Source organism: Penicillium subrubescens (assembly GCF_028828155.1).
Source record: "Penicillium subrubescens strain IBT 31985 chromosome Unknown utg000001l_segment0_segment0, whole genome shotgun sequence".
In the NCBI taxonomy this organism is placed as follows: domain Eukaryota; kingdom Fungi; phylum Ascomycota; class Eurotiomycetes; order Eurotiales; family Aspergillaceae; genus Penicillium; species Penicillium subrubescens.
In genome coordinates this window covers 2,135,914-2,159,924 of record NW_026643151.1, presented here as the reverse complement: position 1 = coordinate 2,159,924, position 24,011 = coordinate 2,135,914, and the positions used below count along the sequence as shown (strand labels likewise).

At 50.0% G+C, this 24,011-nt stretch overlaps 9 protein-coding genes across 9 annotated transcripts; 5 read left to right on the top strand and 4 right to left on the bottom strand.

The window, feature by feature from the left end:
• Positions 1-132: 132 nt before the first annotated feature.
• Positions 133-2,736, bottom strand: N7473_000711 (putative alpha-glucosidase; the record flags this gene model as incomplete). Its single annotated transcript, XM_057146651.1, has 2 exons — positions 133-1,089; positions 1,153-2,736. The coding sequence occupies 2 exons, from the start codon at positions 2,734-2,736 to the stop codon at positions 133-135; spliced, it is 2,541 nt and encodes an 846-aa protein (XP_057014537.1).
• A 1,343-nt stretch (positions 2,737-4,079) lies between these two features.
• On the top strand, positions 4,080-6,344 carry N7473_000710 (uncharacterized protein; the record flags this gene model as incomplete). Its single annotated transcript, XM_057146650.1, has 12 exons — positions 4,080-4,614; positions 4,671-4,768; positions 4,830-4,892; positions 4,944-4,996; positions 5,051-5,122; positions 5,188-5,301; positions 5,356-5,623; positions 5,695-5,716; positions 5,768-5,865; positions 5,926-5,990; positions 6,040-6,075; positions 6,131-6,344. The coding sequence occupies 12 exons, from the start codon at positions 4,080-4,082 to the stop codon at positions 6,342-6,344; spliced, it is 1,638 nt and encodes a 545-aa protein (XP_057014536.1).
• Positions 6,345-6,691: 347 nt separating this feature from the next.
• N7473_000709 (uncharacterized protein) lies at positions 6,692-9,474 on the top strand (the record flags this gene model as incomplete). Its single annotated transcript, XM_057146649.1, has 14 exons — positions 6,692-6,751; positions 6,828-6,857; positions 6,910-6,941; positions 6,991-7,050; positions 7,109-7,558; positions 7,617-7,632; positions 7,695-7,806; positions 7,870-8,197; positions 8,252-8,375; positions 8,441-8,456; positions 8,514-8,613; positions 8,665-8,684; positions 8,738-8,861; positions 8,943-9,474. The coding sequence occupies 14 exons, from the start codon at positions 6,692-6,694 to the stop codon at positions 9,472-9,474; spliced, it is 2,004 nt and encodes a 667-aa protein (XP_057014535.1).
• A 477-nt stretch (positions 9,475-9,951) lies between these two features.
• Positions 9,952-11,311, bottom strand: N7473_000708 (uncharacterized protein; the record flags this gene model as incomplete). Its single annotated transcript, XM_057146648.1, has 5 exons — positions 11,075-11,311; positions 10,929-10,940; positions 10,727-10,863; positions 10,042-10,670; positions 9,952-9,982 (listed from the first exon to the last, which is right to left on the bottom strand). The coding sequence occupies exons 1-5, from the start codon at positions 11,178-11,180 to the stop codon at positions 9,952-9,954; spliced, it is 915 nt and encodes a 304-aa protein (XP_057014534.1). The 5' UTR covers positions 11,181-11,311.
• Positions 11,312-11,439: 128 nt separating this feature from the next.
• N7473_000707 (translation initiation factor 2) lies at positions 11,440-14,830 on the top strand. The gene is made up of 3 exons (XM_057146647.1): positions 11,440-11,526; positions 11,583-14,394; positions 14,453-14,830. The coding sequence occupies exons 1-3, from the start codon at positions 11,503-11,505 to the stop codon at positions 14,602-14,604; spliced, it is 2,988 nt and encodes a 995-aa protein (XP_057014533.1). The 5' UTR covers positions 11,440-11,502; the 3' UTR covers positions 14,605-14,830.
• Positions 14,831-14,843: 13 nt separating this feature from the next.
• N7473_000706 (HNH endonuclease) lies at positions 14,844-15,862 on the bottom strand. The gene is made up of 2 exons (XM_057146646.1): positions 15,592-15,862; positions 14,844-15,502 (listed from the first exon to the last, which is right to left on the bottom strand). Exons 1-2 carry the CDS (start codon positions 15,781-15,783, stop codon positions 14,924-14,926), a joined length of 771 nt encoding a protein of 256 aa, XP_057014532.1. The 5' UTR covers positions 15,784-15,862; the 3' UTR covers positions 14,844-14,923.
• A 316-nt stretch (positions 15,863-16,178) lies between these two features.
• N7473_000705 (elongation of very long chain fatty acids protein) lies at positions 16,179-17,457 on the bottom strand (the record flags this gene model as incomplete). The annotated part of the gene is made up of 3 exons (XM_057146645.1): positions 16,179-16,565; positions 16,659-16,900; positions 16,980-17,457. The coding sequence occupies 3 exons, from the start codon at positions 17,455-17,457 to the stop codon at positions 16,179-16,181; spliced, it is 1,107 nt and encodes a 368-aa protein (XP_057014531.1).
• Positions 17,458-18,321: 864 nt separating this feature from the next.
• Positions 18,322-19,606, top strand: N7473_000704 (acyl-CoA desaturase; the record flags this gene model as incomplete). The annotated part of the gene is made up of 2 exons (XM_057146644.1): positions 18,322-18,517; positions 18,585-19,606. The coding sequence occupies 2 exons, from the start codon at positions 18,322-18,324 to the stop codon at positions 19,604-19,606; spliced, it is 1,218 nt and encodes a 405-aa protein (XP_057014530.1).
• A 3,482-nt stretch (positions 19,607-23,088) lies between these two features.
• Positions 23,089-23,860, top strand: N7473_000703 (haloacid dehalogenase, type II; the record flags this gene model as incomplete). The annotated part of the gene is made up of 2 exons (XM_057146643.1): positions 23,089-23,254; positions 23,307-23,860. The coding sequence occupies 2 exons, from the start codon at positions 23,089-23,091 to the stop codon at positions 23,858-23,860; spliced, it is 720 nt and encodes a 239-aa protein (XP_057014529.1).
• Between the last annotated feature and the right edge of the window lie 151 nt (positions 23,861-24,011).

Sequence of the window (24,011 nt, the reverse complement as noted above, 5' to 3'; positions counted from 1 at the left end):
GAATAGTCCTTTCAATCTATTCATCTATACAACCCAACCGTAGAACGTCTATCTATATTCATCAATGGCCCTGGCAAGAGCCATCCGCCACGAGTTTCATAATACAAAAAAATTCATAACCTTTTCCACCACTCAAGCCTTGACGGTATACACAGCCCGACCCCGAGAGTCCGTCTCCTTGAAAACAATCTCCTGGCCTGAGCTAGTGACAACACGACGAGTATCACCATTGTGCAGAATAACATCCAGCTCCTTCCAAGCAGGAACAAAGCCAGCGGTCTCATCCCGCTCAAAGTGTACCAAAACGGTCTCCGCAGTCGAGCTATAGCTGAGCGTGTACACCGCAGTCTTAGGCTCCTGCGAGATACCATCGTCCTCATACCAGGTGTTGCTGAACACGGCGCTGTACGAGCTACCCTGCGGCGGGAAAATCTCCACACCACGGTAGTCATCGATCTCCTTGACGCCCTGCGAGGCGGCGGTCTCGTCATCAAGGACACGGGTATGCACGTCCTTGCCGATGGGGATGGCACCGCCGATCTTGGCGAGGAGGGGAATACTCTCGCGCCACTGGGACTCGATCTCCACCCATTGGCCGGAGGCGAGGTAGTTGTATGGAGCATTCATGTTGACGAAGCCGTAGTCGAAGACATCGCCGGTCTTGCGGGGGAGGTAGACCTTTGCACTGGTGACGCCGGAGCGGTAGACGCCGCCGACGAGGATGCTATCGCCGAGCCAGAACTGCTCTTCGCCATCCTTGAGAGTCTTGTTGTTCCACACCTCTGGGTCGGACTCGTAGCCCCAACCGACCCAGCGCTGCACGGGGGAAGCGTTCTTGTGGCTCTCCAGACCGAGGGAGTAGATGTAGGGCAGGATCTCGTAGCGGCGCTTGATGGCGTCGCGGACTAGGTGGGTGATCTCGGGGTACATGAATGGCTCGATGACTTCGCCGACGGCGTTGTTGTCGGGGGAGGTCTTGAAGCAGTTGATTGCGAAGCGGGTGGACATGCAGCCTAGTTGGATCCAACGGAGGAGGAGCTCGGGGGAGGGCTGGGGGCCTTCGAAACCGCCAATGTCGTGTCCCTCGCACTATAGGGAATCATGGTTAGGTCTCTTGGAGTAATATTTCAGGTGGTTCGAGCATGATCTTACCTGTAGTAGGGAAATACCTGCGTTCAGAGACAGAGCGTTGGCACCCTTCATGTTCTCCCAGCTGGTGACATTATCACCACTCCAAGTGCTGGCGCAGTAGCGCATGGTACCGGGGGTAGCACTGCGGGTGAGGACGAAAGGCCGAACGTTGGGTTCCGCATCCAGCAGACCATCGTGGGAAGACTTGCCCATGAGCTCGGTATGCATGGCACGACCCCATTGACCGACGCTGTTCTCGGTAATCTTCTTCGCATCCTTGTTGACCATCGTCTCGTCCAGTGCCAAAGTCCAATCATCGCTGGGAAGCGTGTACTCATTGTTGTCATTCCACATGCCGTCAATGCCGACCTTCTTCAGGCTCTTTACACCCTCGAACCACCACTTGAAAGCGACCTCGGAGGTGAAATCAATGTGGCAGCCGTCACCACCGGTGGCACCACCGGCACTCCAAAGACGCATGTAACCAGGCTTGTCAGTCTCGGGATCGGTGAAGAAACCACGACCGTCGATCAGGCGCTGGAAATCAGGGTGGGAGGCGAGCAGGAAGGGCTTGATGTTGGTGATGAGACGAATACCATGCTCGTGCATTTTGGAAATCCAATCCTGGGGATCGGGGAAACGCTCGTTGTTCCAGGTGAAGACAGTGCGAACCTTGGGTTCCACAGCGGCAATGGAGTAACCGGAGGACATCTGGTGAGCAGAGCAAGGAATTCCGTGATGCTTGAGCTTTTCAGCAAACTCAAGCAATGCCTTGTCTGCGCCATCCAGCATGGTGTACTTGTAACCACCGGAGATATATCCGTAGGCCCAACGGGGAACCAGCAGTGGGAAACCAACCAGCTCAGCATATGAACGGACAACTTCCTTGATGGTCTTACCAACGATCATGTACTGCTCCAGACCGCCATAGTCCTGACGGTAGATCTTGAAGTGACCCCAGAGACCGTCAATCTCAGCGCCAACCGACCATGAGCCCCGGCCATGCGTAGTAGAGAACAAGGCAACACAGCCTTCCGGTGTGGCCTTGATTAGGAGAGGAATATGCTTGTAGAGAGGATCGGTTTTGTAAACATCGTAGCCGAAGCAGTCGGTAGCAGTGAGCTGGAAGTTGCGGCCAGTGAGGTCCATTGGCGCAGCCTTCTCACCCAGACCAACGTGGAGAGCATTGCGGTCATGCACGGAGTAGTGAGCAACACCCGGGCCGTCGGCGACGTATGACCGGAGAGGCAGATCGCGGTGTAGAGGCTTGTTGGAGCCTGACCAAGACAGAGAAACGACTGGTGTGTGCTCCCACTCCACCTTCGCGGTGACGCCGGCCACATCAATGGTCTTCCAGGTGGCTTCCTCCTTGGCGGAGATATTGAGGCCCTTGAGATCTGTCTCGGGCTTGGTAACGTTGGGGTAGGGAGGAATTGGGCGCTCTGCAGAGGAGAATGTCACCCGGAAGAGGTTTTGGCGAACGACCTCGAAGGAGAAGTCAAAGGCAGTTTTGCCGGAGGAGCTGCGGAGATGCACAGAGGCATCTTGTTGCGCGCTCGAGGCGACCTGTTGGTAGCCCTTCGGGCAGATCTCTCTTTGAGGCATGATTGGGATATAATTCGCGAGGAAACTTCACGAGGATTGAATTGAGATCAGACCAACCTGGCAGTCCAGTTTATTTGTAACATTGAGTGCAAAGCGTGTCTCGTCATTCCCCGCACCCGATTGTTGGAGAGCTTCGCAGACGTGGGGCAACTATACAGTCGGCGATCGGGGCTGATCTCCGAGGGGAGGCGGCGACTCTTCCCCAGACAAAATGCCTCAAAAGTGAAAATTGCTAAAGCAACGATAAGTTGTAGTAGTATTACAATCTTCTGTTCCATGAGTTTGAAACACCGAAATTTTTCAAAATCATGCTAGCACTTACCAATGTGACGGTATCGGTGCTGTCAAGAAAGATGAATCGAAAGACATTTACAAAGACCTTTTGAAAAAGATTATAAGAAATATCAAAGCATTAGTCGGTCTATTTCTCTGGGTTCTATGCTCAAACCTTTGAACTATGTACTCTAGTAACTATGCTATAACTATGATATGTACTCCCATTCCTTTACTACGTATCCCCGAATTAGCGATTCTACTTTCCCCAGACAAACGCTTCAAATTGCCACTACACCTTCCACGAAAGGATCTTCCAGAAGGGCTCAGGTGACCTCCAGACGGTGCCAGAGGATCACTAGAAAGCCCGATGGACCGATACCCAGTCGCAGACTCGCACTCGTCGACCGACTCTCCACAGCGTCCGCGTGAAGTGAGAAAATGGGGCCCCGGACCAGACAAGCCGAACCGGACCATACGAGACTCGCCCAGCCCGAAGCTAAAAACGCCAACATCCCCAACATCCAGAAACTTTCATCCGCCACGTGAATAGAGTCGGTTCTGCCAGCCGAACGCCGACAGCTAATCCTTCTCCAGTAATCCCGACTTCCCCGGCCTGCACCGTGCTAACCACCCTTGTGAATACCACGTCTAACATCTGACAACAGTCTCCGCTCGTAACAGCATTCATTGGTCCGATTAACGGAAGTTCCCCGGGACGGCAAAAAGCCTGCTTCCATTCGGGACTTGGACACTCGTGTGGACAAGCGGTTCAGCAAGTCGACAAGGATGATGCGGACGCATTAGAGTTCTCCAGACCGTCTCTGCCAGACATCGGACTTGGAGTGCGGTCGACCGGGGTGATCATAAACTGAGTTTCCCCACGGGGTGCGGCGAGCCCTAATAATCTTCCCCAGTGTTGATCCTTTCCGAGACTGATATAACTATTGCCTCTCACCCCTGCTTTTTTGAGAGGGCCATCGGGTGTCTCGTTCATCTCGAGAGTCTGTTGAATTCTGCTTGGTCATTCACGTTATTACCCTTTTGACAACCCGTTGCTCAGTCTAGCAATGTCGCACCCTGGAGAGATTTCCCAGTCGAAGGGTCAGCAGGATGAGTTTGTCGAGTCCATCGAAGCCGTGGAGGCTGGCAAGGCTACTCCAGCGGTGCATGGTGATGCCCGTCCCAAACAGGACCAGGCACTGCAGTTGATTGAACATGCAGGATACTCGACTACCCTGACGCCAGAGAACAACAAACGAGTCCTGCGTGAAATTGATCTGCGCTTGCTACCCATCCTTTTGTCAATCTACTTCCTCCAGCAGCTCGACAAGTCAACCCTCTCCTATGCGTCTGTCTTCGGCCTGGTCGAGAAAGCCCATCTTCATGGCAAGATGTACTCCTGGTTGGGATCAGTGGTCTACCTGGCCCAGCTGATCTTCCAGCCCCTGGTCTCCTATCTCCTGGTCAAAGTGCCCATGGGAAAGTTCATGGCTGCATCAGTCCTGCTTTGGGGTATTTCTCTGTCTTGCATGACAGCCGCCAATAGCTTTGCTGGCCTGTTGGTTTGCCGCATGTTCTTGGGTATCTTTGAGGCGGGCATTGGTAAGTCCATCTTCTTGGAATGAAAAATGCTTTGTCCCTAATTTTGGAACATCCAGCCCCGGCATTCATCGCCGTCACGCAGATGTGGTATCGACGACTCGAACAGCCCGTCAGACTGGGCTCTTGGTACGCAATGAATGGTGTGGTCAACATGGTGAGCTTTCTTTGGACACTTGAGTGATAGACATCAAAGCGGACACTAATACAGTCCATAGGTTGGAAGTTTGATCACTTATGGCCTGGGTCACATCAAGTCTTCGGTCTTTGAGCCCTACCAGGTAAGCTATGAGAAGAAAACTTTGGGAGAATAATCGCTCAGCTCATAACAGATCATCTTCCTGTTCTTTGGTCTCATCACTGTTGGTGTTTCCGTCGCTGTTCTGTAAGTAATACCGATCATATTGGCTTGTAACATAACTAACACCTCACTCAATAGCCTGTTCATGCCCGACTCCCCCACAACCGCCAAGTTCCTCAACGAAGAAGACAAGCTCGTCGCTATTGAGAGGTACATACCCAAATCGCTCACATCATGAATGTTTGCCAGAGGTGCCGTCACTGACAAATACCCAGACTGCGCATGAATCAGCAAGGTATCGAGAGCCACGAATGGAAATGGGACCATGTCAAGGAGGCCTGCTTAGATCTCAAGTCTTGGTTTTGGTTTGCCCTGATGTTTACCATTTCGTAAGAATCACTGACCACACCCACAAAATTGTGAAGTCATTAACCAGATCACAGCATTCCAAGCGGCGGAATTACTACCTTCGGTCCTCTTATTGTCAAGTCATTTGGTTTCAATTCCCTCAACACAATCCTGCTGAATGTGCCTTTTGGTGCTGTTCAGCTTGTTGCCACCATGGGTGGTGCTTGGTTAGCCACTTACTGGAAGAAGAAGGGTCCAGTTCTGGCGCTTCTTTGTCTTCCTCCCATTGCAGGCTGTGTGATGCTTTTGCATATCGCCCACAACGCCGCTCATAGGGGACCTCTTCTTGCGGGATACTATCTTGTGAGTGATTTGTGCTTTCGGAGGTTGCATTCTTCTCTTGCTTTTGCTAATCCTTGGTTCCTGAAAAATAGATCTCTGTCTACCCTGGTATTAGTAAGTTATTAAGTACCGATTGAGACTCCTATGGTTCTAATTATTTCTCAGCTCCTCTGGTCTACTCCTGGTCTGCTGCCAACACGGCCGGTGAGACGAAGAAGAAGGTCACCACAGGTATCCTTATTGTGGGACAGTGCGTGGGTAATGTATGTAGCGCTTCTCAACCCAACAACCAGGCATTCGAAAGGTTAATCGTGGAACTTTAGGTCGTTGGTCCCACTCTTTACACCACTGAGGAGGCACCTCTGTACCGCCGTGGACTGCTCTCCAAGTAAGTGCACAAGCAACGCTACCTCGGAACTAATACTGACATTCAATAGCCTCGCCCTGTTCTGTATTCTGTTCTGCTTGGTCCTGTACGTTTCCACCTCCCGATGGCTCACTATCTTTTATACTAACGATGCCTTTTAGTCTGAACATGGGATACCTCAGAATTCTCAACAAGAAGCACGAGCAGCAACGTGTTGCCGCCGGCAAGGAAGCCAAGGTGTTCGACCACTCTATGAACGAAGTTGGAGCCGCCCACACCGACAAGGAGGGCGTTCCCGTGCAAAGCGTAGCCAACGACAATGCGTTCAAGGACCTGACAGACTGGAAGAACGAAGACTTTGTATACGTATACTAGGTGTGATGTCACAAGCTACAACACAGGGAGCAGTCGGGCGGTGCGTGTAAGGTTCTGCAGATTTTCATACCAGCTGAACATTAATTTGATCTTTTGGCATTTGTACCACTACCAATTTCCAACTACAATAAACATTTCAAACCACTGTGAATCTCCGTGGTGGCGTTAGAGTCTATTATTCTAAGTTTTGCCCCAGAACGCCGTCGGCTTCTGCCCCAGCCGTTCTCCATTAGCCGACGTCGGGGCAATAGCCGAACCCCGCGTTTTCTTCTTCCCCAGTTTTCATGACATTCGGAGATCTCGGTGAGCACAATTTGACGCGCCCAAAGTGCATTCTGGGTCTAAATATGCAAGACGAAGACTCGTTGCATGTTGTTCCCGCGCCGATCGGCAAAAAGCGCATCCCTGTACGTGCTACAGCCTCCGGGCCTCGTGCTAGTCGGGATCGGGGGATCGGATGTACTAACGCCATCTCGGTTATAGAAAGCGTGCAGCGCTTGTCGACAGTCTAAAGTGAGTATTCAAATGGCATTTGGGCTAGTCTTTGGTATTGACTTGGTTATAGGTTAGATGCGACGGGGATCGTCCGTGTGGGAGGTGAGCATCACGAGGAATTGTATGAGTCAAATGCTAACATGTTTCCCAGATGCCAAAAGCTTGAGAAACAATGCGTCTTTTTCGAGATTCCCAAAGACCCCGTGTCAGAGTATGACTGCCCCGTTGGTCTAACTGTCTGACGTGAATATTTACTGACTCATCTGCAGGAGACTCGAAAGCGTCGAGTCGGAGATGCTATACCTGAGAAGACAATTGGATGATATGCGAGAGCTTTTGCAGCGAGCTTGCGCATCCCCGACCATGAACTCCCAGCATATGTCACCCCGACAAACACGAGAGCAGCCCAAGCAAGGCCGTGGGGACAGTGCATGTCCTTCGTCGTGCTCTCAACCCAGTCATTGCCCAGACAACAGCGGCGCTTTGATTCCCAATAACACTGGGTATGCAAATGGAGCAAGCCATACCACTTATCCACGATCTGTGCCAGATCTATCTCCAACTAGCGTTTCAGTACACCCACTCTACGGATCACCCCAGGCGGAGCGCAGAGGCCATAAAAGAAAGCGCTCCTGCTTCGAGATACGCGACGAGGCTGTGGCAGACTTCATTGATAAAGGGCTCATCACGCTTGACTGTGCCATTTCTTGTTTCAATACGTGAGTCAACATGAATCTCGATTGTGACACTGTTGATCTAACATGGCATTTGCTCTAGTTTCTTCGAAGGCTGCGTGAGCATCGATACTATATACGGTTTAAATCGCGACAGTCATTGATTATTTTTCTAAAACAGGATCGATATATACCCATTTTTGATCCCGAACATGACACATTCGACTCTGTCCGGGGCCGAAGTAGTATTCTCCTCAATGCTATCTGTACCATAGGCTGTATGGTTGAAACAAGTGAGTCCATTGGTACCCGACGCATCATAGATAAGGACTTTCGCTAATCCTTGATCTGAATAGAGTCTGGTGGGCCAATGTCCGACATACTGCATGCCGAACTGAAAAAATGGATCAACGTCATCATTCAGAACAAAGGCCTCAACTCTCTCGAATCCGTGCAAGCAATGCTGATAGTTGCCTGTTACTCCGGGGACCGCCTATTGATCCTCTCCTTTGCGACGCGAATGGCACTCGATCTTGGTCTCCATGAAGCATTCGAGGAACTTACAGAAAGACTTGCAATGAATAATGAAAATTCTTACGGTGTCCCAGACCATGACTTTGAAAGAGAGCGCGTGCTCATGCGCAAGTCCAGGACTTGGTTTGGACTGCTTGTGTTGGAGCATATGTCGGTTTTCTGAATATCCCTATGGCGTGCGCTTGCTGATGGTGTACGTTTTAGTTTCCGCGTGGATGCAGGTAAACCACCTGGGATCCGCCTTGTGGGTAATTCCCGTCGATGTCGGATACTATTGAGTAACCCGTCGTCAACTATTTTGGATCTTCGGCTGTTTTCGCAAGTTGAGGTATGTACCTTAATAACCCTTACCAGCGCCCCTTTTTTGGATAGTGCTGACATGAGCGTTTGTAGCTCAACATTCTCAGAGGTAGGACTTGACCTCATTCATATCCGTCATATCTACTCTGACCAAAGCCCCGCACAGCAACCATCAATGATACATTAGGTCCAGAGACCACCCTTGACAGGCAAGGGATCTCAGACTTTGTACATGAGATGAAGATCGATCTCGATTTGTGGTTTGAGTAAGTCATCCAGGGATATTATCTTTACTATATGATGCTAACCTCAGGGAGTGACTGGTTACGAACAATCGGTAAGTACTGTTTGCTATGTACTCATGTTGCAAATGCACTAATATTATTACAGAGGGTTGTATCCCAGCTCAACAAGAGAAACCATATCTTCTCGTTGCCCTCCGTGTCCAGAAATGTTGGGCCGAGATGATGTTAAACTGCAAAGCACTTCGGGCAATGGGCGTGGAGAATGTAGCGTATGTATTGTCTACTTTGACGTTACAAAACACCGATCGCACAATGTGAATAGTAGTAACTAACTGAGCGATCGATTCAAGTGCCATGACCGTCACCGAGCGCCATATTCTCCTCGCCGCCAAAGCCGCCGCCCGAAGACATCTCCGCCTCATCATCGTCGAGCCCGAATTCTACCTAGCCAAACTAAAATATGCCATGGATTTTGTATGGGCAAAATGCGCATTCTCCTTCTTACTTCTCCTCAAACTTTCACGTCTTCTCCCGGAGCGAGAAGGAGAGCACCATGAGCTGCTGGAATACGGCGGGACACTTGTCGAAGAACTCAGCAAAGCGGGTTCACATAACCATCAATCTGGTGCAGGCAACATTTATCTTCAAATTCTCAAAGTTAGCATCGAGAAATACGGGCGGGCGTTGCAAGAGTCTCAACAGCCTAGTACGGGTGGGTCGAGCGGTACGTCGCCGTTTTGGGAGCTGTTCGATGCGCAGGCGGATCTGCAGTGGTTTATGCCTGAGCAGTTTGTTTCGGAGTGGGATTTCCCGGGGTTGAATCTTTTTTATTTTCCTACTGCGATGCAAGATTTCTTTGGAGATTTCTCATTGGCTATGTGAGTTAGTGGTGGATGGGGCCATATTCTAAACTAGGTCTGGACTAGGTAGCGGTGTTTCAACTTCCACTTGATAGTTATGCAATTTTTAATTTTCTAGAATCCTGTGGCAGGTTCATGTTTAGGTAACCCTTCTAGGGTCTGCTGCGGCGCATATATAGATATGCCGAGTGTAATACAAAAAGGGTCCATTGGAAGATGACAGACTAGTCACAAAAAAATGAAAAATCTATATAGTAAAATCGAAGGATAAAATGGAACGGACGAAAATTCTTAATCGAGTCACGAAACAGTCTACCCCCGGCTCCTCATACCAGATGCCAATTGTTACAGATAAGTGTAATCTCTAGATCCCAGGTGAATGTTGAACTTTTTTTGTGGCGCTCGACCAATTTCTCATAGTGGATGGATGGGTGTTGTTGGTATCATAGCTTCAAGTCGCAAATAAGAAGGCAAATTATGTTTTATCACGATCAGCGGATTAACCCAGAGCCTTCATGGCAAGTTCGACACTGTAGAACGTTAGTACTCAATGGTCCACAAGAGGAAGGAAAAATTCTCTGGCACTTACACAACGAAAGTACCGGCTGAGACGGGCATAGCTCTCAGCAGGGTCGGGCCAATACCCTTCCAGAAACCACCCAAGCCCTCAACGGCATAGGTCTTCTTGAAGCAGTCGCGCATGCTGGCAAACTGCTGAGTAGCACCGAACCCGTCGGTCTGCATCTTACTCTTGACCACGTCGAAGGGGTAGCTAGACAACCACAGAGCCTCACCAGCCAGACCACCGTAGGTGGCCACCTTGATAGCAGAGATATCCTCGCGCTTGACGTTGTTGCGCTTGGCATCCATGTTCATCATGTACTCGAAAGCCATGAACCAGGTACCGTAGGCCATAGCCTCACGCAGGACGGTGACGGCCTGGCCGCGGTAGAGACCACGCAGGGCACCTCCCTGAGCAGCGAGCTTCTGCACGCAGTCAATGGGACCCGAGTACAGGCGGCCAGCGCCGTGGGGCTGGGCCTGAAGGCGGATACGGACATGCTCAATCGGGCCCGAGAGCACAGAGTTGGTCACACCGGCAAACGAACCGGCCAACCAGTACTGGCCGTATGAGAGCGCGCTGTCGGCATACTTCTTCTTATTCAGCTCCTCCAGCTTGCGGCGAGCCTGGTGGAAAGCACCGAATTGCACACTGACCTATGGAAGGAGTTAGATGAGTGGGCCGTGGGAACTCTCGGGGAATTGACACTTACGCAGGCGCCGATTCCGATCAGGGGAGTCAGGGTACCCTTATAGAATGCAGCGGGACCCTCCTTCTTGAAGATCTGGGTCGCGCAGTCCAGAGCACTCTTATACTGAGAGGTGGTTTGCAGGCGGACCTTTACGATATCTGGGCCATTGGGGTTAGACAGGCTTCACTGTGGGGAAGTCAATTGTGTGCCGAGGGACACAAACCAAAGGGTTGTCCTGTAATTGAGTGAGTTAGCAATTGAATACATGAGATGAATCTCAAATAATAGTATCAAGGGCGAGGTGACATCCAATGCAACTTGCGCTTCATCAGATGGTTCTTGTCTTTCCCCGGAGTGCAGCACACTTACCCAGCAGAACCTGAGCCATGCCACCAGCAGCGCCCGCGGCCAAGTCCTTGACGGTGCGGAGAGCATCGTGGCTCTTCTCCAGATCGTCGAATGCTTCAGACTCCATGGCTACAGACCAATCGGATGATATGTCGAAATTGAAATAAGAGACAAGTTTCTCCGGATCTCTCCAGGTTCGAACGTTTATATCAGGAACCAGGGACACTCTTATCGTGATGGCGCCATCTGCCCTCTGATTCGCACGCAGCGCCGACTTCTTTGGGCGGGAAAACGGGGGTCTTTGCCGTCGGGAAACTTACGTAAGCCGGCAAAAAAACATTCGACAAGAAAGTGGAGTCGCAAGTTGCTTGGAGATTCGTTGGTTTACGAACTGGATCTCGCTGGATTTCATTGGAATCCGATGAGGAAGGCTTGTTGCTATTATCGCTATGCACCGCCGAGTAGTCTGGAGGGTATGATCTCTTCTCCGCAATTCCCCTTCCTCGGATTATGTCTGATCGTTGTCTAGCTCTCGCGCCGCGTTGATTTATCGACATCCACCACTCTATCCTCCCCGATTCTACCATCTTCACGGACATTTCGGTCCTCCGCAAGCCGGTTAAACTCTGAGAATGGCGCTGGAGATGGGAATAGTGATGGCGCAGCTCCAAGCGCACCATCGCCAGCGCCCAAGTTTGGAAACCGATGGGGCGCCAGACAGGCATCCAAGCCAACTGGCCTAAGCCCAGCGGAACAGGCCTTGCGCGATGCCATCATGGCCAGGAGTAAACCGCCTCCTCCTCCACCAGAAGCTCCGAAAGGTCCAGATCCCGAAAAAAGAATCCCAGGCACGCAATTCTACGTCAACAGCCAAGGCAAGCAAGCCTTCGCCCGCTCCGCGAACCATCCCGTCGACCACCAGCACTTGCACAACAGAGTCGCCCGACATTTGAGGGGTTCCTCCCGAACAGAAAACAGACCATCTCGAGGCAATCGTGAGTGGACTTGTCAAAGTTGCAACAAGGTCGTCTTTGCGAAGCATAAGGTTTGTCCGTTCTGCCAAACAGCGCGACAGGATGCTCCTCGACCACCCAGACAGGAACAGCAACCAAAGAAAAAGGACTGGGATTGTCCTGACTGCGGACATTTTAACTTTGCAAGGCGGGACGCATGTACCTCATGTGGTAACCCCAGGCCCGACGCGCAACCTTCGGAGACAAGTACATCGAGGAGGGAGTCAACACGCACTGGCAAGCTGCACAGTCTCGGCCAGTCTATTCTTGCTGAGGCCGGCGAAGAAAATTCGTCCTCAGCTTGGGGATCACGAAAAACTCAAAATGATCGGACAAGTCGGCACGGGGCACCAACCAGGATATCGCAAAGTGAAGGCCGCGAAAGCCGTGGGCAAGATGAGACAAAGAAGGACCGGAAGGTTGAAGAGAAAAACGAGAAAGAGAAAGAACTCGACAAGAAGGATCAATGGTCTTGGGATATGTCTGCCTTGGATCAGCTGCAATCTATGGAAGCGCCACCAACACCTGTCGATGTGCAGAAGAAACCCAAGAAACGCGATGGACGGAAGGACCGTGGATCATCCGAGGAGGGTGATTTTGATCCCGAGGACCGTAAGCGTCGTCGCGACAAGCGCCAGAAGAAGGCGAAGGAGGAGGTTACGGCTACTCCCCTTCACCTGCCCGAGTTCATCAGTGTCAGTAATTTGGCCGATGTCATCGGCGTGCGACAGGCCGAGTTCGTGGCCCGCATGGAAGATATGGGCTTTGAGGACGTGACCTATAACCATGTCTTGGACGCTGAGACCGCCGGTCTGGTGGCCGCCGAGTTCAACTATGAAGCCATTTTCGACACTGGGGCTGATGATATTGAGGCCGCACCGGTGCCCGAAGATGCATCTGATTTGCCCCCTCGCCCGCCGGTCGTGACGATTATGGGTCACGTTGACCACGGTAAAACCACTATCCTGGATTGGCTGCGAAAGTCGTCAGTGGCAGCCACTGAGCACGGTGGTATCACCCAGCACATTGGTGCCTTCTCTGTGGCGATGCCCTCTGGAAAGACAATCACCTTCTTGGACACCCCCGGCCATTCTGCATTCTTGGAAATGCGTAAGCGTGGTGCTGATGTGACTGATATTGTCGTTCTCGTCGTGGCCGCGGATGACAGTGTCAAGCCGCAGACCATCGAGGCTATTAAGCATGCCACGCAAGCCAACGTTCCTATCATCGTTGCGATCAGTAAAATTGACAAGGAAGGCCGCAACCCCGAGCGGGTAAAGCAAGATCTCTCGGTCCACGGCGTTCATGTTGAAGACTACGGTGGTGATGTTCAAGCAATTGGTGTGAGCGGTAAGACGGGCGAGGGCATGATCGAGCTCGAGGAGGCCATTGGTGTCCTCTCTGAGATGCAGGACCACCGTGCTGACACGGCCTGCAACGCTGAAGGCTGGGTCATCGAGGCGACCACCAAGAGCTACGGTCGCGTGGCTTCTGCTCTTATCCGTCGCGGTACCCTCCGGCCTGGCGATGTGATTGTTGCTGGTCAAACTTGGGCTCGCGTGCGCACCCTTCGCAATGAAGCTGGTCTGTCGATCGATGAAGCTACTCCTGGCATGCCGGTCGAGATTGACGGCTGGAGAGATCAGCCAGTCGCTGGAACGGAGATTCTGCAGGCCCCAACTGAGCAGAAGGCCAAGGACGTTGTGGCATATCGCCAGGATCGTGCAGACACCCAAAAGCTGGGTGAGGATATGGTTGCCATCAACGAGGCTCGACGTGAGCTTCTTGAAAAACGCAGACAGGAAGATCAAGACTCGGATGACGCTGCCAGCGCCCCTGTCGAGGCGTCCGGCCCCAAGGCAATCAACTTCATTATCAAGGCCGATGTAGACGGCTCCGCCGAGGCCGTTCTCAACTCAATCGCTGCTGTTGGCAACAACGAAGTTTACGCAAACATCTTGCGCTCTGGTGTTGGCCCCGTAACCGAGTTCGATATTGAACACGCAGCCAGCGCCAAGGGTAAGATCATTTCGTTCAACATGCCCATCGACCCCAACATGTCACGCCTCGCCGAACAGGAGTCTGTGACAATCATGGATCACAACATCATCTATAAGCTCATCGACGACGTGAAGGACGTTCTGAGCGAGCATCTGGCGCCTACCGTGACTCAGCGTGTGACGGGTGAAGCCGAAGTTGGTCAAATTTTCGAGATCACCGTCAAGGGTCGCGACAAGACGTCTATCGCTGGATGTCGTGTGCGTAACGGTTTGGTCAACAAGACTAAGAAGGTCCGAGTGATCCGCGGCAACCAGACCGTCTATGATGGTAAGAAAACCCTCCATATACCGAACTATCTAGAGCTATATCTAACCTCAATATCTAGGCACCATGACCTCGCTGAAGAACGTCAAGAAGGACGTTACCGAAATGCGCAAGGACACTGAGTGTGGTATCGCTTTCGACGGCTGGACCGACTTTGCTGTCGGCGATCACATCCAGTGCTACGAAGAGATCTTTGAAAAGCGTCATCTGTGAGATGATCATTGATGCTCTTTCTTTTCACAAGCTTCATGCGACTCTCTGTCGCTGTATTTTTAGACTTCGGTCCCCCTTTCCCCCTTCTCTCCTGTCTTTTTCACCTTCATCTTGTACCTATATACATGCCTTGCATCTTGGGATCGGGCGTTGTTCCATTTACACTACACCATTTGCTGGAAACAGTCACGCTTGATATGGAGATAGATGCAATCATAATACATGTACAGTATTTAGACATCATGAACTTCGTATAGCAAATTTCCTTACACGATGTGATGCACCAACACCCACATATTTAGATGCTCTCCCGGAGTCCCTACTTCGCCTTCCACCTTACTCTACCAACCCACTTCGCCCAATCCTGTACATCCCCCCTCTCCATAATCAAATCGACCGTAAAATACTCCCTCGCCAACTCCTCATTAGTCGCCATCCGATGCACAAAGCTATGGCAAGCCCGACACAACCACGCAACACTATTCAGCGTCCACTCATCATGCCACCCCCTCTTCAGCACCTTCGCATGCACACCCCGAGGAATAAGATGATGATACGACAGCGGGATCCAATCGCGCTCGCAAATCTCGCATGCCTCTGTGCGCGTGGTGCTCCAAACCGGCGGCGCGCTGGTCACACTTGTAGTATACTCGCTGAGAACTGGGGACAGGAATTCGGGGAGTTCGTTCGCGTCTGGGATTAGACCGTAGACGGAGAGGGTGTCGGGCACTGTTACTGGGATGGGGGAGCAGAGGGTGTCGAGGGTGGTGCGATCGAGGGGTATGTCTGCGTCTGCGGGGACATAGAGCGATGCTAAGTGCTCGTCGTGCTGGATTGCTGCGTATGAGAGTGTTTGGAGGGACTCTGGGAAGGAGGTGAAGGTTTCTGTAGCGATGAACTGGGACGAGCATGCGCGTTAGCTATGGAGATTCGTTGGGACGCGACTGAGGCAGAATCTGGAGATAATCAAGCTTCAAGGGTATTTACATCAACAAATTCAGCTAGTTCCTCTGGATCAACTCGCTCAGGTAGCCCAGAGTCGACCTCGAAGGTCGCTTCTTTGCGACCATTGCGCTTGGCCTTTGGTCGCCGTTTGCCGGTCTTCGGTTTCTCGGATCGGGCGACAATCGCGCTCGAGAGACATTCTCGGAAGACGCTATAGTTGTCATCGGAGGTCATTGGATAGTATTGTAGTCATGACCTTCGGCCTAGAGCTCATGGGGTAGCTCGTTGGCCTTGGTGAATGCGGAAGTGATGGAGAAGGTTGCCCCGCGGCGGAAAGATTGACATCATTGCTTCTTCTCCCTTGCTTCGGGAAGGTTGGAGAATATTGGAGAGAATTGGAGGTTTCACTGAAGCTACAGTCCAAAGATGAATTCTGAATTTCTACAGTCTGTGACATAGTATTATGCTCAGTTCAAGCAACGTCTTATACTCGCGATGAGGAGGCTAAAGAAAAATTGTCTTTCTTAATATTGGGAACACAAATCGTAGGCGAAATATCTTGCAAAAAGAACAACATCATTATCAAACGCCATATATTCTTGTGTAAGTCTCAGCTTGTATTCTCCTTCTCAATCATCACTGTCCTGTTTCATGTATGCCTTGATGTAAAACTGCGCAAACAGGTAGATCAAGGGAATAATATAGATGCTCGTAACGATAATGGTGAAGGCTTCCCCACTGTCACTCAAGCATGAGACTGCACTTTCACTTGTCGACATCTTGATTTGCAAGCCCTTGCGGATATTATCGTGGCTCTTGCCCGAGTCCAATCTCGGTGTGGATCCATTGTTGATACTTCCTGCAGTCACATCCAATGGAACCTTGTAACTCATAAACAAGTATGTGTACCCCCAGATCCAGCCGACAAAGAATTGTGCAAGTTGAAGCTTTGTCAGGGTGCGTTTGAAGCCCACAGGGACATAGATACCGAGTGTTTGAATTGTAAAGTACGTGTACTAAAAAGAAGCGACAGTCATGTTCTGTTAGCATGGCATCTTCAAGTAAGGCAGATGGATGTTCGAGAGTAGCCGCCGGGGAGATCAAATTACCATCAATGTATGGATTGCCGAGTTCAAAACTACACCAATAGCTCCCAAGGGGGACTCATATAGCACTGTTGCCCACCCACATATGATCACTCCAGCATGGTGGTATGTTTGCAACGTTGAGCTTTTCTTCCCTCGCGCAAGGATGATCAGCGTATCTACGACTTCGTAGAACTTGCTCATATAGAAGAGCCAGCCGACGTAGCTGCCTCCTGCTTCCCATAGGCTTTTGGATATTGGCAGGACTAGTGGATATTTTGTCAGATGGTTTATCGTCTTCAACTTCAAAGAAGTGATGATGGCCAGCTTTATGATAGACCATACCTCGATATGCATTGGAGTCCGTTTCACAGAGCAATTCCGCCACATGAGCGTAATAATTAGGACCCGCGTTGGCGACAGCCACGTCCCAAAGGGGCAATATGATCGTAAAGAGCGAGCAAAAAGTCCATGCTGAAAAGAGAGCAAGGAGTGCATTATGCGCCACAACCAGGGCCTTGAATGCGGAAGTTTTGGTGAAACGCCATGGCCGATATTGCCGACTGGCGTTGAATTTATTTAAGTAAAGAACCGTAGTGACATATATCGCCGTGAAAGTGAGGACAAACTTGATGTCAAGGGAAGTATAAAATATATCAGGGTCAATACGTATCCGCTGAAACAGCGAATTCGCCAATACATGCGAAGGCACGCTGGGCGGAGGCCGTGGTATCGGCTTGTAAGGCTGGCTTGGAGGAAGACTGAAAAGCTTCAAAGATGGAAAGCCGAAGTTGATCGGACTATGAGCTGAGAAAATATCCATATTGACGGAGACTTCTCAGTTCGGTTCAGAAAATGATCTTCATTGGAGGGGATATTCTCACTCTATGTAACAAGGCTTTATATACTAAACCATCTTATCAGGGCCCCTCATCAGATAGGAGCCAGGTGAAAAAAGCAAACATACTTCATGATGTACAATGAGGGGCTCGCTGTCGTGTGATGTAGATCATGAAGAAATGTTTGCGCTATTGGCTTTCCCATGCTCTAGTCAATTCTGCAAGCAAGTTATGGACTATTGTGACTTGGCTTGCAGGGTCACGTAAATCTCTTAGGTAGATTTGTGTATAGATGGGAAGTTGAACATGCTTCGCTGCCCCGCTATACACCTCGAGCATACAAGAACTGGCTCTTATGTACTCCCATCACATATTTTACTTTTGTCCATATCTCAGCCAGCCATCTTGCAGGCTATTGAAGTTTGTTCATGCATGAGTACATCATACTTGATCGAGATCGACGATCCGGAACTGAATTGTCATGGTATGGCTTGATAATATCACCTACGGTATATTGCTCGTCTAACGGTCGGCTATTTTGCCATACCTTGGTGTGTGACTGTGATGCGCTCGTATCACCTCCTTAAGCAAGACCCAGTCACACTTGGAAAACTTGTTGAGAGCCGGTTTACTCCTTGTGTCTCAGCTGAGATATGTCGATTAATTGACACGATCGTTAAGGGCTGATGGTTATATTGAATTCGTTAACCCTCGCACAGCGGTGCTGACATATAGTATTATCTTTTTTTTATCAAGATATTGAATCACGAAGAAAATTGAGAATGGAGCAACCTACTATAGAGCCATCGAGGCTCTTGCCTTCGAAGAAAATGAGTTATGTCTCCGACATGAATCATACTTTGTCAACGACCAGCAAAAGCTCAGTCGTCACCATATTACGCTCGCTTAACTGGCCAAAGACGATCTTTCTCGTTGGGATTCCCTTAGCTGCTACAATCAGTCTGCACTGGATTCCTCTTCGTAAGGAGACCTTCTGGGTTGGGCTCGCCTATGCCTATATTCGAGCTCTCACTGTTACCGCTGGTGTGTTTTCCCGAAAATCATCTACATTCTATAGCGTTTGTGCACAGACCTAACAAGACTTTTATAGGCTATCATCGCCTCTGGGCGCATAGATCCTATTTAGCCAGCACGCCCCTCAAGATCATTTTTGCCATTATCGGGGCTGGTGCTGGCCAAGACACTATTAAGAAATGGTGTCGTGATCACCGGGCCCATCATCGCTACGTTGATACCGACAAGGATCCATATAGCATGTCGAAAGGATTCTTTCATGCCCATATAGGTTGGGTTTTATTCGAACAGAGTGACCCCGTTCGTGGAGTCCTGGCTACTGGCCGTGTGGATATCAGTGACCTCCGATCAGACCCCGTCGTGATATGGCAGCGGAAGTACTATTTGATACTGTTGTTTCTTGCGGGCTACCTTGCCCCTACACTATACTGCGGTCTATTGTATGATGATTATCTCGGGGGCTTCGTCTTCGCAGGCTGCATTGCGACGGCCCTGCAACAACAAGGCACGTTCTGCGTTAATTCGGTGGCTCATTGGTATGGGTCTCAGCCTTATTCAACCGACAAAACTCCAAAAGACCACCCTTTGACTGGCTTACTAACCCTTGGAGAGGGATATCATAATTTCCATCACGAGTTCCCAATCGACTATCGGAATGGAGTTCGTTGGCATGACTTTGATCCAACCAAATGGGTAATCTGGTTATGTGCTCAGTTCGGTCTGGCCACTAATCTACGACGCTTCCCACAAAATGAGATTGAAAAGGGGAGAATTCAGCGGAGAAGAGAGAAGTTGGATGAGGAAAGCGAGAAGGTGGATTGGGGCGTGCCGCTTGAAGAACTCCCGGTTATGGAATGGGAAGAATTCCAGCAACAGGCAAGGACAGGATGCAATCTGATTGTCATCAGAGGGGCTGTACACGATGTTTCGGCATTTGTGACGGAGCATCCGGGAGGTGCAGCAATGATTACGGGTGCAATAGGCAAGGATGCAACGGAGATGTTCGAAGGGGGCGTTTACGGCCATTCGAATGCAGCCTCCAATCTCTTAGATACTATGAGAATAGCAGCAATCAAGAAGGAAGCTAATGTGGAGTAGAGACAGAGGATAAGAATGGATAACTCAGTTTCGGTTCAAGATAACTATACTACTACGAATGCATACTATTGAATGATATCAATGTTACAATAGGGAAGAAGATTATTCAAATCAACCTGTGTAATTCTACGAAAGTATCAGAACTAGCGAATGGAAGAGAGAGTGTGTGGAAATTTTTATTAAAAAAAATTCAAATGCATAGCCTTCTTTGAGACTCTTCAGACAAAGCAATTGATGATCGGCTCTTCAGGCTCAATAGATCGTCACCCATTGCCCCCGTCATGATCGTCACAACTAAGGCTGCCTGTCGATAATTCACTCATCCAAAAATTTGACATACGGGGCTTGAGGATGTGCAGCTCGCTGCATTTTCATCACATCGCTCTGACATACTGGATTTGACACGGAAGACTGAAGGTAATCCGGGGTCACTTGATCCAATCCACGTGCATATCAGCCCCATCGCGCGCAGAACGAGAACGAGTGTTCGGCAATAAGACTAGGCACATATTGATCATTTGAGGTTTGTTGCAGGAGTCCGATCTGCATACCTTTCAGCTGGCCCACGAATTCTTTGCTTTTTGCATGCGTGATGCTTCACTTCGGGGTTGTAAGATGAAGCTCATAATGCAGGAAAAGTTGCATCCCAAAATGAAGCAGTGATCGACGTTCTTGCATCACTTTCATGTCGAGGGCTTCAAGTCATATCCGCCCACCTCTACAGACAATTCATTGTCTCTTTTCTGTTTGAGGATCTCTCTTTGGGCTGTTGAAGTAGATTCCGCATCTTCCCAGTTCCGTATCATGCCCAGTGTAGCTTGAGAAGCTTACACCTGATCAACGAAATTATCACCTTGAGGTGCAGAAACCGTGTTCTCTGGCAACATTTTGCTGAATTAATATCCTATCCCTACTGAGACACATCTCGACCTATATAGTGTGTTCTCTATCGCCGCCCAGGCCAAAATCTCTTTGTGGATAAACACCCCGGTCACTACTATCTATCTGTCACTCTCACAGAGCTGCTAAGAAAGTCTCAATCATTTCATGCCTCATGAAATGAAGCTCATGAATACTGCCACTACCACATGCCTCCTAGGGGCTGCTGGTGCCTGTTGTTTCTATATTGTCATAAAACGTCTTGTCTTCCACCCTTTAGCCGGCTTTCCCGGGCCACGTCTAGCCGCAATCACTCGCTGGTATGAAGCATACTTTGACGTCCTGCGTGGAGGCCAGTTTATGTATGAAATTCAGCGGCTCCATAAAATCTACGGGCCTGTCGTGCGCATTGGTCCTAACGAGATTCATGTCAACGATCCCGACTTTTACGACACGTTGTATGCAGGGCCAACTCGACGTCGCGATAAAGACCCGTGGTTTCTATCTTCAATTGCACCTGGCATGTCATTCGCTGCGAGTAACTATGACCATCATCGTGCTCGACGTGGCGGCCTGAGCCCTTTCTTTTCTAAGGCAGCCGTTAGAGGATGGGAACCTGTGATTCACGAAAATATAGGACTTCTTTGTCAACATTTTCGACTAGCAAAAGGAACTGGCCAACTGTTGGAGTTACACACCTGCTTTGTCAACTTCGCCGTTGACACTGTCTCTCAGTACGTGTTTGGTAAGAACTCCGGGTTCGACACACTTAAGGAACCCATACTTGGGGAGAAATGGAAGAAGGGAGTGAATGGTATATTCGAGCTACTCTTGCTTGTTCGTCATGTTCCTTTGATGTATTTCTTCTCCAGAATTTTTCCCGTGTGGTTCTCGCGTTTGTTCTTTCCCAAATTCGGCCACGCTGCTGCAATCGAGCGGGTATGCTATTGCTATCTCCTAAACCCAAACGGCAGCAAATTGTTTGTGCTGAATCCAAATTTCTTCGTAGGACATCGAAAAACACACTCGAAAAGTCTACAATAGTCATAGTGCTACCCAAACTTCTATCATCGACCATCTTTTACGCAATGACAGACTTCCGCCAGCAGAGCGCACTTTAGCCCGGCTGACTGACGAGGCTAAATTCCTGCTAGTAGCAGGCACTGATGCACCCTCTCAGGTGATGGCAATTACAATATACCACGTTCTCAGCAATGTGACAATCTACAACTTGCTCCAAGCGGAGCTGCAGGCTGCTTCACCTGATGCGAGTGTGTATGCATCATGGAGTGATCTCGAGCGGTTGCCATATCTTGTCAGTCTATTCTGTTCAGCAAACTGGTGGCAAAGAACTAAACAGAACTAGACTGCAGTCATTTCAGAAGGGCTTCGGCTTTCTGCAGTAGTGACCTCGCGTCTTCCTCGCATCGCCCCAGACGAGGATTTGGTCTGCCACAGCTGGCGGATTCCCGCGGGCGTAAGCTCTTTCCCCGGTATAGGAAGGTATCGAATGACTACTAATCGTTGAGCACATCTCTATATTGTAGACTTCTATCAGCATGTCAAATCACTTCGTCCTCCGCGATGCCACCATCTTTCCCGACCCCTTAACCTTCCATCCTGAACGGTGGTTATCATCATCATCCACTTTAAGCCGGTATCTCGTGCCATTTTCGAAAGGCAGCCAGGGCTGCTTGGGGCCGAAGTAGGTTATCCACATAATCACTCTTCTCAGAGTATGATAGAAATCAACTGACCCAACCAGCATGGCTCACTCCTGGCTCTATATAGGGCTTGCTACTCTTCTGCGCCGGTTCACGCTGGAACTCGTTGACACGGACGAGAGCAATGTGACTATTGTCCGTGATTGTTTCAATGGTCAAACACCCGCTGGTAAGAATCGCATTCTAGTGAAAGTTTGTTAGAAAGTAATAGAAAGTCAGAATAAGATGGGATGAAGGCTATATCGCGAAGTCCAAAGTGGTCGTTTCGAGGTCTTTATCCAAAGACTACCACCTAGGGTAAAAACAGCCGCATAGATGTCTTCTCTTCTGAATAATCTTTCCAAATGTCTTTCGGATCATTCTCCTCGGTGTGATTTCAAAGGTTGTCTTTGGAAATATTTCCCCGTACACGGTCTGACGGCTAGCGATAAACCAACACAATATATATACAGTCTGCAAGGGCAAATGAAACCAATGACAACCTTATGGATCACAGGTAGAACCCCAGGTCGAGCCTCGTGAAACACTTGTAAAGACTGATGGGAATCCTATGACGAGCAAAATGGGAGCCTGCTGCTCATGGATATCATGCCTTTCACCCTTGATGTAGTTATGATGACATCATCTGTTGGTCTTGCAATTATCGCAGTCTCTATTCGTAGGAGAAGCTTTTGATGGGGAAGCCTGAGATGAAATATTTCATCCCATCGCTAGCTTTGTTTAAAATTAAATTCCGAGATTGGTCACTGTTGTTTTGAGGTGATTGTACCGAGGGATTAAACGCGCGCGGGGTCAAGCAGGAATATCTTGTAAAATAGCCTTCCGGCCAGGCATCTATCGCTGGCAACCAATCTTTTCCAACACTGCCCAATAATCAACATGGCAGGCAAGACAGTCGTGGCACTTGACCTCTATGGCACTTTGTTGTCAACAGAGTCCATTGCCAACCAGCTAGCGAGCCATTTCGAGGCTACCAAGGCCCAAGCCATCTCCGCACTCTGGCGGAGGTACCAGCTCGAATACACATGGCGACTCAACAGCATGGGTAAGCACCATCTGCTTTAACGTGCACGCGCGCACTAGTTGACAATCCTTAGAGCGCTACGAGGATTTCTCCAGCGTCACTCGGAATGCATTGCTTCATGCGCTAGCTGAGAGCGAAGAGCAGTTGAGCGACAGCAAGATCGCCAATCTAATGGAGGCCTACGATAGCCTGTCTATATTTCCCGACGTGAACCCAGCACTAGGCCGAATTGCAGCCGATCCTACTATCCACGCCGTGGTATTTTCCAACGGATCGAGATCAATGGTCTCCAACTCGATCTTACGGTCAAGGAACCTTGCTCCCCATGCCAGTGTGTTCCAAGACCTGATTACCGTCGACGATGTCCAGCGGTACAAGCCATCGCGAGCTAGCTATCAACACCTTGCCGAGAAAGTCGGGAAGCAGCCATCGGAGATAAACGAGCTGTGGCTCATCAGCGGCAACCCGTTCGACGTCGTGGGCGCGCGTAGCATGGGAATGAACGCGATCTGGGTTGATCGGGCTGGCAAGGGGTGGCAGGATGCTGCTGTGCCAAATCTACGGCCTTCGGCCATTGTACGTAGCCTGGAGCATATCGTGGACACGATCAAGGGCCGTCGCGAGTGACGAGAGAGAGGTCCAGTCCAAACGGGTTAAAAGGAATCACTCAAGCACCCAAGGGGGAAAAGGAATGTACAGCTGAAGAATTATTTCCAAACACTCCACGTATTGAGAAGAATTCGGGGTAAGCCAGCAATAAATTATTCTATCCTCCCAT